At 45.5% G+C, this 16,052-nt stretch overlaps 1 protein-coding gene across 1 annotated transcript in view; it reads left to right on the forward strand.

Annotated features, from left to right (window-relative positions):
- LOC124722217 (circadian locomoter output cycles protein kaput) overlaps positions 1 to 16,052 on the forward strand; it is an 823,358-nt gene that overhangs the window by 751,123 nt on the left and 56,183 nt on the right. Inside the window, exon 5 of the mRNA XM_047247412.1 lies at positions 7,513 to 7,722. Within this exon, the coding sequence (XP_047103368.1) occupies positions 7,513 to 7,722 (210 nt within the window). The remainder of the gene's footprint in view (positions 1 to 7,512; positions 7,723 to 16,052) is intronic.

Consider the following 16,052-nt stretch of genomic DNA (forward strand, 5'->3'; position numbering starts at 1 on the left):
CCTTAGTAGAAAATGCTGTTTTGAGTTTTATGTTTATTTTTTCTTGGTGAACGTAAGTTGAGTCTATCTCTTGTTGCATGGTCATGGACAGCTGTTTGTGTAGTAATTACCAATGCTATTTTTGATGTGTATAACTGACTGGTAAATGTATTCACATGGAGCAGTTACAATCGCCAGTGTTTTGAACAGATCTTTACAACGAACTCGACTTGTATTTTTAGTTATTATTCTTATGGCTCTTTTCTGGAGTGCACGTGTCTCTATGGACTGTGTGCGCGATGTTGAGCTATTTCCGTGGCCAGCAAGATCCACAGATCTGACCCGATAGAACATGTGTGGGACCAGATCGGACATCAGCTTCGTCGCAGTGTTGGTATTCGCAGTATAAAGGACCAGTTACAACAGTTACGGGTCAGACTGCTTCAGAAGATACAACTGCTTAGTAATACCTTTCCGTCCGAACTAGCCCATGCGACCAGGCCAGAGGGGTGCAAAGTCTTACTGATAAGCGGGCTCATACAGCTAACTTCTTTGTCAGTGTGACTCGAATTTGTAATCACTGAAATAACATCAGACACCCACTGAACCCGTAAAGTTTCATTTCGTTTCCCCCTAGCCTTCTGGATGCTTCAAACTTTTTTCGCAAGTAGTATGTGTGTGGGAGATAGAAATATATTGTTTAATTCTTCCTGGAATGTACCTTCTCTGAATTTTAGATACACATCTGTCAACATCTACATATATTTAGTCTGAAAGCTGGTGCGTGGAGGTTCCCCTTTCCTATTCAAGCTGTGCGCGGGGAAGAACGGTTGTTGATAACATTGCGAGTGGGCTCCAGTCGCTCTAACTTTAGCGTCTTGGTCACGTTGCGAGACATACGTAGGAGGAAGCAATGTATTGGCTGACTCGTCTAGGAATTTTAACAGCGAAACCATACCGTAATGCACACTGCATCTTTTGTAGCGTCTGCCACCGTAGTTTGATGAGTATCTCCATGACGCTTTCGCACTTATGAAACGAACCCGTGACGAAACGCGTAGCTCTTCTTTGGATCTTCTGCATTACATCTATCAATTATATCTCCTAAGAGTACAAGACTGACGAGAAATACTCTAGTATCCGTTTAAGGAGGATTTTGTAAGCCACTTCCTTCGTGGGTGGTCAACATTCCTTGATGATTCTTGCAATTAATCTCAGTCTCACATCAGCCTCTCCTACGATTACTTTTACGCGGCCGTCTCACTTTCTCTCATTCTACACCGAGATGACAAAAATCATGGATAGCAATATGCGCATATAGAGATGACGGTAGTACCGCGTACACAAGGTATAAAAGAGCAGGGTATTGGCGGAACCGCCATTTGTACTCAGGTGATTCGTGTGAAAAGGTTTCCGACGTGATTATGGCAGCTCGACGGGAATCAACAGATTTTGAACGCGGAAAGGTAGTTCATGCTAGACGCTTGGGACATTCCATTTCAGAAATCGTTAGGGAATTCAATACTCCGAGATTCACAGTGTCAGGAGTGCGCCGAGGATACCGAAAAATGGTTCTGAGCAAAAAATGGTTCAAATGGCTCTGAGCACTATGGGACTCAACTGCTGTGGTCATAAGTCCCCTAGAACTTAGAACTACTTAAACCTAACTAACCTAAGGACAGCACACAACACCCAGCCATCACGAGGCAGAGAAAATCCCTGACCCCGCCGGGAATCGAACCCGGGAACCCGGACGTGGGAAGCGAGAACGCTACCGCACGACCACGAGATGCGGGCGGTTCTGAGCACTATGGGACTTAACATCTATGGTCATCAGTCCCCTAAAACTTATAACTACTTAAACCTAACTAACCTAAGGACATCACACACATCCATGCCCGAGGCAGGATTCGAACCTGCGACCGTAGGAGGATACCGAACTTCATGCGTTATCGCTCATCACGGACAATGAAGTGGCCGATGGCCTTCATTTATCGACCGAGAGCAGCGGCGTTTGCGTAGGGTTGTGCTAACAGACATGCAACAGTGAGTGAAACAACCGCAGAAATCAATGTGAGACCTACGACGAACGTACCCGTTAGGATAGTGCGGTGGAGATTGGTGTTAATAGGTCATGGCAGCAGACGACCGACGCGAGTGCCTTTGTTGACAGCGCGACATCGCCTGCAGCGTCTCTCCTGGACTCGTGATCATATCGGTTGGATCCCAGAAGACTACAAATCCGTGGCCTGGTCAGATGAGTCCCGATTTCAGTTGGTAGGAGCTGAGGGCACGGTTCGAGTGTGGCGCAGACCTCGCAATGACATAGGCCCAAGCTGTCAATATGGCACTGTGGAAGCTGATGGTGACTCCATAATGGCTTGGGCTGTGTTGACATGTAATGGACTGGGTCCTCTGGTCCAAATGGACCGATTATTGAGTGGAAACGGTTTTGTTTGGCTACTTGGAGACGATTTGCAGCCATTGATGGACTTCGTGTTCCCAAACAATAATCTCATCTACCCGGGCCACATTTGTTCGCTATTGGTTTGAGAAACATTCCGAACAATTCGAGCAAACAATTTGGCCACCCAGATCGCACGACATGAATCCCATCTAACATTTATGGGGTATAATCGAGATGTCAGTTTATGCTCAACATACTGCACCGACAACACTTTCGTAATTATGGACAGTATAGAGGCAGCATTTCTTCAGGGAATTTCTAACGACTTGTTGAGTCCATGCCACGCCGAGCTGCTGCACTATGCCGGGTGAAAGGAGGTCCGACACCGTATTAGAAAGTATACAATGACTTTTTTCAGATCAGTTTATACCAATACTCACTGATATTCAATGGATGTGACTGCTTCCAAAAATGTACAAATGTTCAAATGCGTGTGAAAATCTTATGGGACTTAGCTGCTAAGGTCATCAGTCCCTAAGCCTACACACTACTTAACCTAAATTATCCTAAGGGCAAACACACACACACTCATGCCCGAGGGAGGTTCAAAATGGTTCAAATGGCTCTGAGCACTATGGGACTCAACATCTTAGGTCATAAGTCCCCTAGAACTTAGAACTACTTAAACCTAACTAACCTAAGGATATCACACACACCCATGCCCGAGGCAGGATTCGAACCTGCGACCGTAGCAGTCCCGCGGTTCCGGACTGCATCGCCAGAACCGCACGGCCACCTCGGCCGGCCCGAGGGAGGACTCGAACCTCCGGCGGGACCAGCCGCACAGTCCATGACTGCACCGCCTTATAAGGTTAGAGGTTCGAGTCCTCCCTCGGGCATGGGTGTGTGTGTTTGTCCTTAGGATAATTTAGGTTAAGTAATGTGTAAGCTTAGGGACTGATGACCGTAGCAGTTAAGTCCCATAAGATTTCACACACATTTGAACATTTTTGCAGCGCCTCAGACCGCTCGGCTACTCCCGCGCGGCCGACTGCTTCCAATGTTCGTTCGACAATCGTGTAATCTTACAATAATGGGTCTTTCCACCCATATATTCGCAATACATAACATTTGATTATGCCGAGGGTCAGTTTCCGTTCACTGCATCAATAGCCGATTCTCTGCACATCTTCCTGAATTTAGCTAAAACTTTCTAGTGTTGCGACTTCTGTGTATACAGGAGATCAGCCTCATGGTGCATCCAGTATTATGTACTAGGTATTTGTATACATAGCGATTAGACAGAAACATGGAAAAACAAAAAAACACAATACATTGCCATGCCTAACAGGATGTTAGAAATCTTGGCGATCAAATCAGCTTTCATCATCTCTGAATGGATAAATACAGGTCCTGTATGGTTTTCAGAGGAATCTTGTAACATTTTTCCTGCAAAACAGTGGCAAGTTCGGGTATCGATAATGGAGGTGGACAGCGACCACGCACCTTTCTCTCCAAACTAGATCTCAAAGGCTCAGTAACATTGATATCTGCTCACTGGCGGCCAGTGAAGTTGCGACAATTCATCCTCTTGCTTTCAAAACCCGTTCTGGGCTGTGCGAGCTGTATGAACAGGAGGACTTGCGGTCTTGGAACACAGCATCACCATTGAGGAACGAACAATGTAACATGGGATGGACCTAATCATGGGATGGACCTAATCAATCTTACGATCATATAATTCTTGACACTCTACTGGCCATTAAAATTGCTACACCAAGAAGAAATGCAGATGTTAAACGGGTATTCATTGGACAAATATATTATACTAGAATTGACATGTGATCAAATTTTCACGCAATTTGGGTGCATAGATCCTGAGAAATCAGTACCCATAACAACCACCTCTGTCCGTAATAACGGTCTTGATACGCCTGGGCATTGAGTCAAACACAGCTCGGATGGCGTGTACAGGTACAGCTGCACATGCAGCTTCAACACGATACCACAGTTCATCAAGAGTAGTGACTGGCGTATTGTGACGAGCCAGTTGCTCGGCCAAAATTGACCAGACGTTTTCAGTTGGTGAGACATCTGGAGAACGTGCTGGCCAGGGCAGCAGTCCAACATTTCCTGCATCCGGAAAGGCCCGTACAGGACCGGCAACATGCGGTCGTGCATTATCCTGCTGAAATGTAGGGTTTCGCAGGGATCGAATGAAGGGTAGAGCCATGGGTCGTAACACATCTGAAATGTAACGTCCACTGTTCAAAGTGCCGTCAATGCGAACAAGAGGTGACCGAGACGTGTCACCAATGGCACCCCGTACCATCACGCCGGGTGATACGCCAGTATGGCAATGACGAATACACGCTTCCAATGTGCGTTCACCGCGATGTCGCCAAACACGGATGCGACCATCATGATGCTGTAAACAGAACCTGGATTCATGCGAAAAAATGACGTTTTGCCTTTCGTGCACCCAGGTTCGTCATTGAGTACACCATCGCAGGCGCTCCTGTCTGTGATGCAGCGTCAAAGGTAACCGCAGCCATGGTCTCCGAGCTGATAGTCCATGCTGCTGCAAACGTCGTCGAATTGTTCGTGCAGATTGTTGTTGTCTTGCAAATGTCCCCATCTGTTGACTCAAGGATCGAGACGTGGCTGCACGATCCGTTGCAGCCATGCGGATAAGATCCCGGTCATGTCGACTGTTAGTGATACGAGGCCGTTGGGATCCAGCACGGCGTTCCGTATTACCCTCCTGAACCCACCGATTTCATATTCTGCTAACAGTCATTGGATCTCGACCAACGCGAGCAGCAATGTCGCGATACGATAATCCGCAATCGCGATAGGCTACAGTCCGACCTTTATCTAAGTCGTAAACGTTATGGTACGCATTTCTCCTCCTTACACGGGGCGTCACAACAACGTCTCACCAGGCAACGCCGGTCAACTGGTGTTTGTGTATGAGAAATCGGTTGGAAACTTTCCTCATGTCAGCACGTTGTAGGTGTCGCCACCGGCGCCAACCTTGTTTGAATGCTCTGAAAAGCTAATTATTTGAATAACACAGCATCTTCTTTCTGTCGGTTAAATTTCGCGTCTGTAGCACGTCATCTTCGTGGTGTAGCAATTTTAATGGCCAGTAGTGTAGTAATGCCACGATGCAAAATAACCATGTACCCCATGGCATACTCTTGGGACGCTCAGCCAGACGTTTGAAACAGTGTGAAATAATATTGATCAGACCAAATGAATTTCTTCCATTGCTCCATAGTCCAGGTCTTATGGTTTCGGTACCAAGTTTCCCTTTTACCGTCATTTGCATCTGTGATGAATGGTTTTGGAATTGTAGCTCGTCTTGCACTTCCCTGTTTATGGAGCTCCCTTCGTGAAGTTTTGGTGCTGACAGGGTTTGTGAGTGCGACATTCAGTTCTACAGTGACTTCTGCAGCTTTCGTCCTCTTACTTTTCGTCACAATCCTTTTCAATGTCCGTCTGTCACACACTTTCGTCCGCATTGGGGCTTAGTGGATGATGATTTTCCGCCTTGCCTGTATGCCATATAAATCTTCGGTTAGGTGCCTCTTGAAACAAAATCTCTACTCCCTTAGTCCAGGAAGTACCCACCAGTTTCCTCACGTCGGAATTCACTTAGGCTGCGCGGGTTTAGCCGAGCGGTGTGAGGCGCTGCAGTCATGGACTGTGCGGCTGGTCCCGGCGGAAGTTAGAGTCCTCCCTCGGGCATGGGTGTGTGTGTTTGTCCTTAGGATAATGTAGGTTAAGTAGTGTGTAAGCTTAGGGACTGATGACCTTAGGAGTTAAGTCCCGTAAGATTTCACACACATTAAAAAAAAAAATTCACTTAGCTCCGACATAATGAACTCACAACTACACAGAACACTGTTATGACCACGCCTGAGCCTTCAATGTATTGAGGACATTGCACAGGTGACGTTAGTGGTCAAATACAACAGCGCAACCTAAAGGCTTGGGTAGGATCTACACTTATAATCAAGCATGCTTCTCTCGCATAGTTTCCATATTTTTGTCCAACCCCTGTTATTAACGCTTTCTTTCTCCGATGTGCCATTAAGGATGTTACTTATTGTAATTATTAGGTCTGAAATTCTTACCTCTCTGACGTCAGAACGTAATGTGGTTCAAATGGCTCTGAGCACTATGGGATTTAACTTCGGAGGTCATCAGTTCCCTAGAACTTAGAACTACTTAAGCCTAACTAGCGTAAGGACATCACACACAACCATGCCCGAGGCAGGATTCGAACCTGCGACCGTTGCAATCGCGCTTTTCCAGTCTGTAGCTCGTAGAACCGCTCGGCCACCCCTGCCGGCAGGACGTAATTTATTTTGCCTTTGAAGGGATTTCTCTATCCTAAAGAACCCGCAGGTGCGCCCCGGATGTACCTGTTGTTAGGTCGTTCTTGCATCGTGCGCTCTCTGAATTTTAATGGTAAACCTCTGTGTGTCGCTAAACGCTTTAGCTGCAGTGTCTGCGAGTGAAGAAGGATGAGCGTCGCCGGCCGCTGTGGCCGAGTGGTTCTAGGTGCTTCAGTCCGGAACCGCGCGACTGCTACGGTCGCAGGTTCGAATCCTGCCTCGGGCATGGATGTGTGTGATGTCCTTAGGTTAGTCAGGTTTAAGTAGTTCTAAGTTCTAGGGGTCTGATGACCTCAGATGTTAAGTCCCATAGTGCTCAGAGCCATTTGAATCATCTTTTGGATGAGCGTCCCAGTGACGCTGTCACCCGCACAACTCTGCTTTGAATTTTATCTATCTCCTCTATGAATATTGATTCCCAGACTGACAATCAAACGATTCGCCTGTTGGCTTTTATCCCGAGATCTGTGGCCGATGTTTGTTTAACGATTTTCTGATGTTGTGTCACCACGAATGGCTGGTGTTGTCAAATATTCATCCTCAATTGCTGGCGGCAGACTCTGGAGAACGCGTCTTTGATAATGTCGACCACTAATGCTGGTGAAACGTTAAAAATACTTAACAAACATCGACCGTAGATCCTGAGACGAGAACCAAAGGCAGTACGTCAACAAGTGGACACGAAAGTCTCAACGATTTTGTAATGTCTGTATGTTGCAGTCGGACATCGTGCACCAGTCGGTGTACGAGTTGGTGCACTCGGAGGACCGGGAGGAGCTGCAGCGGCAGCTGATGTGGAACTCGTTCCTGCCGCCAGAGTCGGCCAGCATGGCGCTGCAGGACGCGCTGGTCGCCGACAACTGCCACCTGCTCGAGCGCAGCTTCACCGTCCGCTTCCGCTGCCTGCTCGACAACACCTCCGGCTTCCTGGTGAGCCTGCGGCCACACACCGCTACTGCTCTCTTCAACCTGCTCTATTTTACGCTTACAGGACAACGTTGCATGCATTTTAAAACTTTCTCATGACGCGGACCTGGTGTACCATCAGAACCAGACTTTTCATGTGAAGGCAGACTTCAGCACGTATCTTGATTGATGCCCAAACTCTTAAATACCCCCACAAAAAAGTCCAACTTGTTCATGATCACAGGACAAGTCATTCATTAAACATGCTGTCCGACTAACCAAGGAAAATTGGCGTTTAACGTCGCTTGGTGCTCGACTATTGCAGGTACAAACGAATTGGGCGAATAGAGGACAATGAAACAAGCAAATAGTCCTAACAAACATAGGTCCGGGCCGCGCGTAGTGGCCGCGTGGTCTGAGGCTCCATGTCACGGATTGCGCTGCCCCTCCCGCCGGAGGTTCGAATCCCCCCTCGGGCATGGATGTGTGTGTTGTTCTTACCATAAGTTAGTTTAAGGGGGATAGGACGTCAAATGGGTCGACTTGGAGCAGGAGAGGCATGACAGAACATTTTAATTTCCACTGTCTATACTTTTACAAGTAAATTCATAAAACTTTGTCAGCATGACCAGGAAGGATTCAGGATTCACACTCGTAGCCGCGGAAGTTCAAAGACATAACAAAATAATTTTTTTACGTGTGAAATTTCATCATTTTTTCACTTACTATTGGCTGCATTTGTTGCTATAGGTACACTTTTCTTCATAAGTAAGAGAGAATGATGAATTTTGCACAGCATACAAACCATACTACAGGTGTCTGAAACTCTAGAATCTATTTAATTTATGAAAAAATTAATGAGCTGTTACATTTTAAACTTTATGTTCAGAAAAAAATGAAATTTTGTAGTTAATTATCTCAATTTTTACCACAGTTTTTAATAGATTTGGAAAATTCTAGAGTTTCACACACCTGTAAGTATGGTTTGTATGCTGTGCAAAATCCATCAAAGAATCTCTCTTACTTGTGAAGAAAAATGTACCTATAGTCACAAATGCAGCCAACAGTAAGTGAAAAAAATGATGAAATTTTGTATCTAAAAAAAATTTTTTGTTATGTTTTTGCACTCCCACTGCTATGAGTGTGAATCCTGAATCCTTCCTGCTCATTTTGACAAAGTTTTGTGAATTTATTTGTAAAAGTATAGACAGTAGAAAATAAAATGTTATGTGGTGCCTCTCCTGCTCCAAGTCGGCCCCTTTGACGTCCTACCCCCTTAAGTAGTGTGTAAGTTTAGGGACCGATGACATCAGCAGCTTGGTCCCTTAGGAATTCACATACACATACACACACACATAGGTCCGAAAACCAATTATTTCGCTGGTACGACGTACTACAACTGAGAACGTGAACACCTTGAAACAGTTCCAGAGGACTGAGTCTGGAGATATGCACTTGAGGACAAGCACACTACAATAAGTGTTGCACATGGCCACCTTTCACGTGACTTCAGCACGTCTCTTGATTGATGCCCATACATGATCAAAACTCCGGGCGTGCTCTGAATGCACTGATAACCACTCACAATGAGATCCAGAAATTCATCGATTCAATCAGCAGAACTGGAATAGACCAAAGCTCTTAAAAAAATGGAAACGAGCGTATGGCATCGCTGGCCGGGAGGACCCTATTTGGGGAAGCTCGGCCGCCAAGTGCGAGTCTTACTTCATTCGACGGCACATTGGGTGACTTTCGCGCCGGTGATGAGGATGAAATGATGATGAGAACAACACAACACCCAGTCCCTGAGCAGAGAAAAACTCCAACCCAGCCGGGACTCAAACCCGGGCCCGCTTGCATGGGAGGCGAGCACATTACCACCCAGCCAAGCAGGCGGACACCAAAGCTCTTAAATAACCCACACAAAAATATCCAACGTGTTCAACTCGGAGGCCAAGGCCACGATATTGGAAAGCAACGATTGATGCACTTGTTGTCGAAACGCTATTTACCAGTTCTTAAGCATCTGAAATGTTACGCTTCACTTCTGCTGTTTCAAAGTAAACGTAACCTTACACAATGACAGTTTTGTAACATTGGCATTTGCGCATACGTCGTATTGACGAAATAATTAGTTTCCAGATCCTTATTTACCAGTGCTATTTGCCTATTTTATTCTTATCTTTTCCTAAACTGTATACAGGGTGTCCCAGATACGTAGCGACAGTCTTCGAAGGGCTATAGAGGGAGTCTTAAGGAACAAATCGAAGATAGGAACCCGCGTCCGGAAACGTTATCCAACGACGCTACAGAGTATCGAGGTTATCGCCGGCGCCCACCCATTCGGCAGCAAAAGTGACTTTATACGCTGACGGATCTTAGGTGGAACATCCCGCAATTTAGTTTGTTATCCAGTGATCGCCATTGATTGCCACGATCGCCAGTGAAGAAGATGGAGCTAGCTGCTGCATAGAAATGACTTGTCTCCTATGACTGCAATGCTCGCTTGCTTCGGTGGATGACAATTCCGGACACTGGTACTTACCCTCGATTTGTTGCTTTAGTGTCCACCTGCTTAGCTGGGTGGTAACGTGCTCGCCTCCCATGCAGGCTGGCCCGGGTTTGAGTCCCGGTTGGGTTGGAGTTTTTCTCTGCTCAGGGACTGGGTGTTGTGTTATTCTCATCATCATTTCATCCTCGAAGTTTGTCGCAACATTTATGGGACACCCTGTGTACGAACATACAAATGCTGATCGCTACTGAATACTTTTCTGCGTACTGCAGTGAAACACAGTTTTTTAAAATAATTATCCGATTTGAGATGATTGTAGCTTCTAAATGAGTGAAGAAGGGAACTTGCATCAAATTTTAACTTGCACACAGGACTAAAAAGTTTTAATTTTCGTAAAACCAGCCGATTTTATAAGAGTATAGCTTTCACATACAACCTCCTTCTCCTTAAAAATACGTTTAGGATCAATGTCTTCATTACTTTTCACAAACAAATCTTGTGAAAATCTACTGAGCGTGTGTTTTAAAGCACTGTAATTCCTGCATTTATTGTCCGTATAAGGTTGAGAATGTGGACCTTCCTCGAGATCTCAACGTCTACCTACCATTTTATACAAGAGATGAAAGTTAGCACAAGTATTCTTGTGAAAAGGGTATTGTATTTTATTGTATTTGAGTGTCACCCTTCTACCTGTAAATTAAGAATTGCTCTGCTCCGAAACATTATTTGTTATATTATTCCATTCCTGACCCGAATCTGTAACAACTGTGAGTGCATCAACTTCAAGTAAAAAAGCTTCGGAATTATATGCTATAGTTAACGGCAAGTCATCATTGAATACCAGGAAATAAAGCGGCACGAGTATGAAACCTTGAGAATCACTCACCCGCTACAGTAACCCAGACGGATGTAGGCTCATTTCCTGTTACATGGTATTGTAAGGCAACATTCTGTTCCCTACTGCTGACATAGACTGAAACCACCGGAGTGCTTCAGCGCTAATTCTAATACAATGATACTGTAGTTTGTTTGACAGTATATAATAATCCGAATGATCGTAAAACTTTTCATAAGTCACAACGGGTAACCGATGGAACCCGGTTTTCGTCAATGCTAACTGATTAGCCATTCCTGAAGCCAAACTGCGCTTCTGCCAATACGTTCTGTGGGAAAAGGTCTTAAGTTTTGATAGAGGACTGCAGCACCATTTCCCCTTTCAATTATCGAACAAACGAAAGGATGGCTGACATAGTGTTTAGTGTATCTGGGACTGTAAGACAGTTAAGATCCTTAGACGCCAGAAAGGCATCTGGCCCAGACGGTACCCCCGTAAGATTTTATGTTGACTATGCTACAAATATAGCACCATTCTTATCCGTCATCTATCAGAGATCATTGGAACGGCGGAAAGTTCCACGGGACTGGAAGAAGGCCCAGGTCATAGCAATCTATAAAAAGGGGAGAAAATCGAATGCACATAATTACCGGCCAATTTCACTGACATCGATTTGTTGTAGAATCATGGAACATATTTTGTGTTCAGATATAATGACCTTTCTAGACTCTGAGAAGCTCATCTGCAAAACCAGCACGGTTTTAGGAAACAGCGGTCATGCGAGACACAGCTGACCCTCTTTCTGCACGATATACAACAGGCTCTAGATACCGGCTCCCAGGTTGATGCCATATTTCTCGACTTTCGAAAGGCGTTCGACTCAGTTTTGCACTGTCGCTTGCTACAAAAAGTGCGCGCTTACGGTCTATCCAATGACATATGTGGTTGGATAGAAAGTTTTCTAACAGACAGGGAGCAGTATGTCGTCCTGAACGGGGTAACTTCAACAGAAACAAGAGTAACTTCAGGTGTGCCCCAGGGCAGCGTAATAGGTCCTCTGCTTTATACGATTTACATAAACGATCTGGTTGATGGTATTGACAGCGGCCTTAGACTGTTTGCCGATGATACTGTAGTCTACAGGAAAGTAGTATCACACGAAAGTTGTGAACAAATCAATGAGGATTAGCAGAAAATAAATGCGTGGTGTAATGACTGACAGTTATCTCTCAATATTAGTAAGTGTAACCTACTGCGTATAACGAGGCGAAAATCCCCATTAATGTACGAGTACAAAATAAATAATCAGTCTTTGGAAGCGGTAACATCAGTGAAGTATCTGGGTGTGACTATTCGAAATGATCTCATATGGAATGATCAGATTACACAAGTAACGGGTAAGTCGAACTCTAGATTGCGGTTTATTGGTAGAATCCTGAAGCGATGCAGTTCTTCAACAAAGGAAATAGTTTACAATACGTTAGTTCGTCCGGTCTTAGAGTATTGTTCGTCTGTATGGGACCCTTACCAGTTGGGTCTGATTCAAGAGATTGAGAAGGTCCAAAGAAGAGCGGCAAGATTCGTGACTGGTACATTTAGCCATCGCGAGAGCGTTGCAAATCTCATAGAAAGTTTGAAGTGGGATACACTTGCAGATAGACGACGCGCTAAATTCCGAAATCCAATCTTCACCGAGGATGTAGAGCATATATTATTACCACCAACTTTTAAATCGCGTAATGATCATCATTCAAAGATAGGGGAAATAAGAGATCGTACTGAGGCGTTCAGACAGTCGTTTTTCCCTCGCGCGATCCGCGAGTGGAACAGGGGGGGGGGGGGGGGAGGGAGGAATATGACTTTGGCGCGAATTGTGCCCTCCGCGACACAGCGCTTGGTGGCTAGCGGAGTATATATGTAGATGTAGAAGTTTTGGTGTGAGCAGATCTAACTTTTCTAAGTGTGTCCTTCGTCTATACTAAAGTACACTGCTGTACAAACTTAAGGACGAAAGTAGATTTTGCATGATGTGTCACTGTCAAATACCATAGCTCGATGGAACTTGGACCATATATAGAAAGACCTGCTACAATATAGTACAGAATGTAACTGGAAGAAGTACGTGTGGAGACGAACAAAAATGATACTTTTGTTCAGTGACAATAAAACAATGAAGTCATCACGATTCATTGTGGTCCCCTGGGCATTACAAAAGGCGAGATGTAGTATTCATTGGGTATGTGATCATCACAGACGGCAATGCATGGTCTGCAGTGTGCTTCCCTGCTGGCCACCAGCTTCGTAAGGCTTCGTTTTGGTAGGGCGTTCCGTCCCTGCACCAGAGCTGTTGAGAACTGCTGGATGACTGATTGTGCATGTGTATGTACTGCAGTGCGTCTACCCAACCCATCCCACACGTACTCGATGGGATTTAATTCGGGGGAACGGGCACGCCAGTCCAATCGGCAAATATCCTCTCATTCCAAGAGCTCCTCCCCTGCGCTGGTGGATACTGTCGCGCATTTTCATCCATAAAAATGAAGTAAGGGGTGAGTGCACCCACGGGCAGATGCACTTAGGGAAGGAGTACAGTGTCACAATAACACTGACCGGTGAGAGTACCATGATCAAAGATCTGGAGGTCACTACACCCATGCAACACTGAGCCTCTCAGACCATAACACCTTGATCAACAAAGCATTTAAGTTCGACAAAGTTTCAGGGTGCATTCCCACCCCTCGCCATACGAGGGTAGATCCCGCTCTCATCCGAGAAGGTCACGTGATCCCACTCCTGGTTTGTCCAGTCCCTACGCTCCTGGCACCATCGCAAACCGTGCTGCTGATGTGCGGGTGTCAACGGAACACTACGTACTGGTCGTCGGGCGAAGGAACCGCCCACACGCAGTCGCCTGATTACACAGATAAGTGAAACCATTGTTTATTATAGGAGAGCTAATTGAAATTGTCAACCATCACTTAATGCTGCTCCTGGTGACCATTTACGGGAATTGAAAAGTAGCAATCTTTGCGATCTATTTCGGTGCTTCACACTTCATTGAGAAGACTGTCATTAGACACGGTGACATAGCTGAATAAGGACTGGGGAAGCCCGTTGAAGGAGACATCCCCATCACCAATTGGACGACTGAGGATGTAAATCAGAATGCTCTCTGTAAGTCCATCTTTATACAAGATACTCCGGCTGTTCAGTATAAAATGTCAAATCTAAACGCCTCCATCCGTCAAAATTTCCAGTTTTATTTTAATTGTGCAACCAGTTTAAAAGCTTACCGAAGTTAAGCGTTGTCGGGCTGGGCTAGCACTTGGGTGGGTGACCATCCGGTCTGCCGAGCGCTGTTGTCAAGCAGTGTGCACTCAGCCCATGTGAGCCAAAGTGAGGAGCTATTTGACTGAGAAGCAGTGGCTCTGGTCTCGTAAACTGACACACGGCCGGGAGAGCGGTGTGCTAACCACATGCCCCTCCATATCCGCATCCAGTGACACCTGTGGGCTGAGGATGACACGGCGGCCGGTCGGTACTGTTGAGCCTTCATGGCCTGTACGGGCGGAGTTTTATTTATTTATTTTATTTGTTTACTCGTCAAGTTCCGTAGGATCAAATTGAGGAGCAAATCTCCAAGGTCATGGAACGTGTCAGTACATGAAATTCAACATAAACTGAAACGTCCCCTTTGAATTCGGCGGTACGTCCACCCGGCCTCCCGCATGCCCACTATACGCCCTCGCTCAAAGTCCGTCAACTGCACATACGGTTCACGTCCACGCTGTCGCGGCATGCTACCAGTGTTAAAGACTGCAATGGAGCTCCGTATGCCACGGCAAACTGGCTGACACTGACGGCGGTGGTGCACAAATGCTGCGCAGCTAGCGCCATTCGACGACCAACACCGCGGTTCCTGGTGTGTCCGCTGTGCCGTGCGTGTGATCATAGCTTGTACAGCCCTCTCGCAGTGTCCGGAGCAAGTATGGTGGGTCTGACACACCGGTGTCAATGTGTTCTTTTTTCCATTTCCAGGAGTGTATATCACTTTTGAAGCTTTTGCTGTGTTTGTCTCTGATTTTGTTCCATTGTGTCTAACTGTTGATGTGTTTGTCTCTGATGTTGTTCCATTGTGTCTAACTTTTCAAGCTTTTGTCCCATTTGTTGCATTAATTGTAATAACAATGCACTGGTGTCTGAAACATGTTCCTCAGTGCTTTTCGGCAGTGAAGTTGCACCGGCAACATTCACATTTTGACAAGCAGAAAATGTGTCTTGACTTATTTGAGAAAACGGTGAGGATCCAAAACCTGAATCTACAGTATTTGCGAGATCGTGTCGTGTCATTTCGGCTTCCTGAGGCGAGCTATTGCCGACCGATCGATCGATAATGCTTCCCTCTTCACTAATTGTTTCACTGTCCACGCCATTGTTTGACGCTCGCTCCATTTCCCTGTGCACAGTTACCAAATTACTACTTTGAACATTAGTAAATTCATTACTCGGCGGCGCTGATAAGCTACGTTCGTCGTCACTATTATTTCTCAGTTTACTTTGGAGCCTAGTATTACGTTTTTCACACGCCATTATTGTCACAGTATTTCACACGATAACACAGAAAAGCGCAATTTGACGAGCAAAATAAAATAACATAGCAATGGAAATAATGTCTACTTAATTGCCAGCGCAGCTGCGAAATACTTGGTGCAAATCTACATGCATGCCACAACTGTTTTACTGTACGACAATGAAAAACTACAACTACAAAGGAAATTCTCTCTATAATTACGCGCTAGCAATAAACAATAGCTACACTAATTACACAAACTACAAGAAAAAAATCAGAAGATTCCAGCGAGGTATCCTAGGCCAAGGGTCGCCATATGAAACGTCCCCTTTGAACAATTTATACATGACTGTGCTTAACCTGACACACAATATTTTGTTAGCGCAACGCAATCTGACTTTCAAAATTCCCTACAAAAGAATGGCCCTGACTAACAT

The sequence above is a fragment of the Schistocerca piceifrons genome, chromosome X, assembly GCF_021461385.2.
Source record: "Schistocerca piceifrons isolate TAMUIC-IGC-003096 chromosome X, iqSchPice1.1, whole genome shotgun sequence".
Lineage (NCBI taxonomy): Eukaryota > Metazoa > Arthropoda > Insecta > Orthoptera > Acrididae > Schistocerca > Schistocerca piceifrons.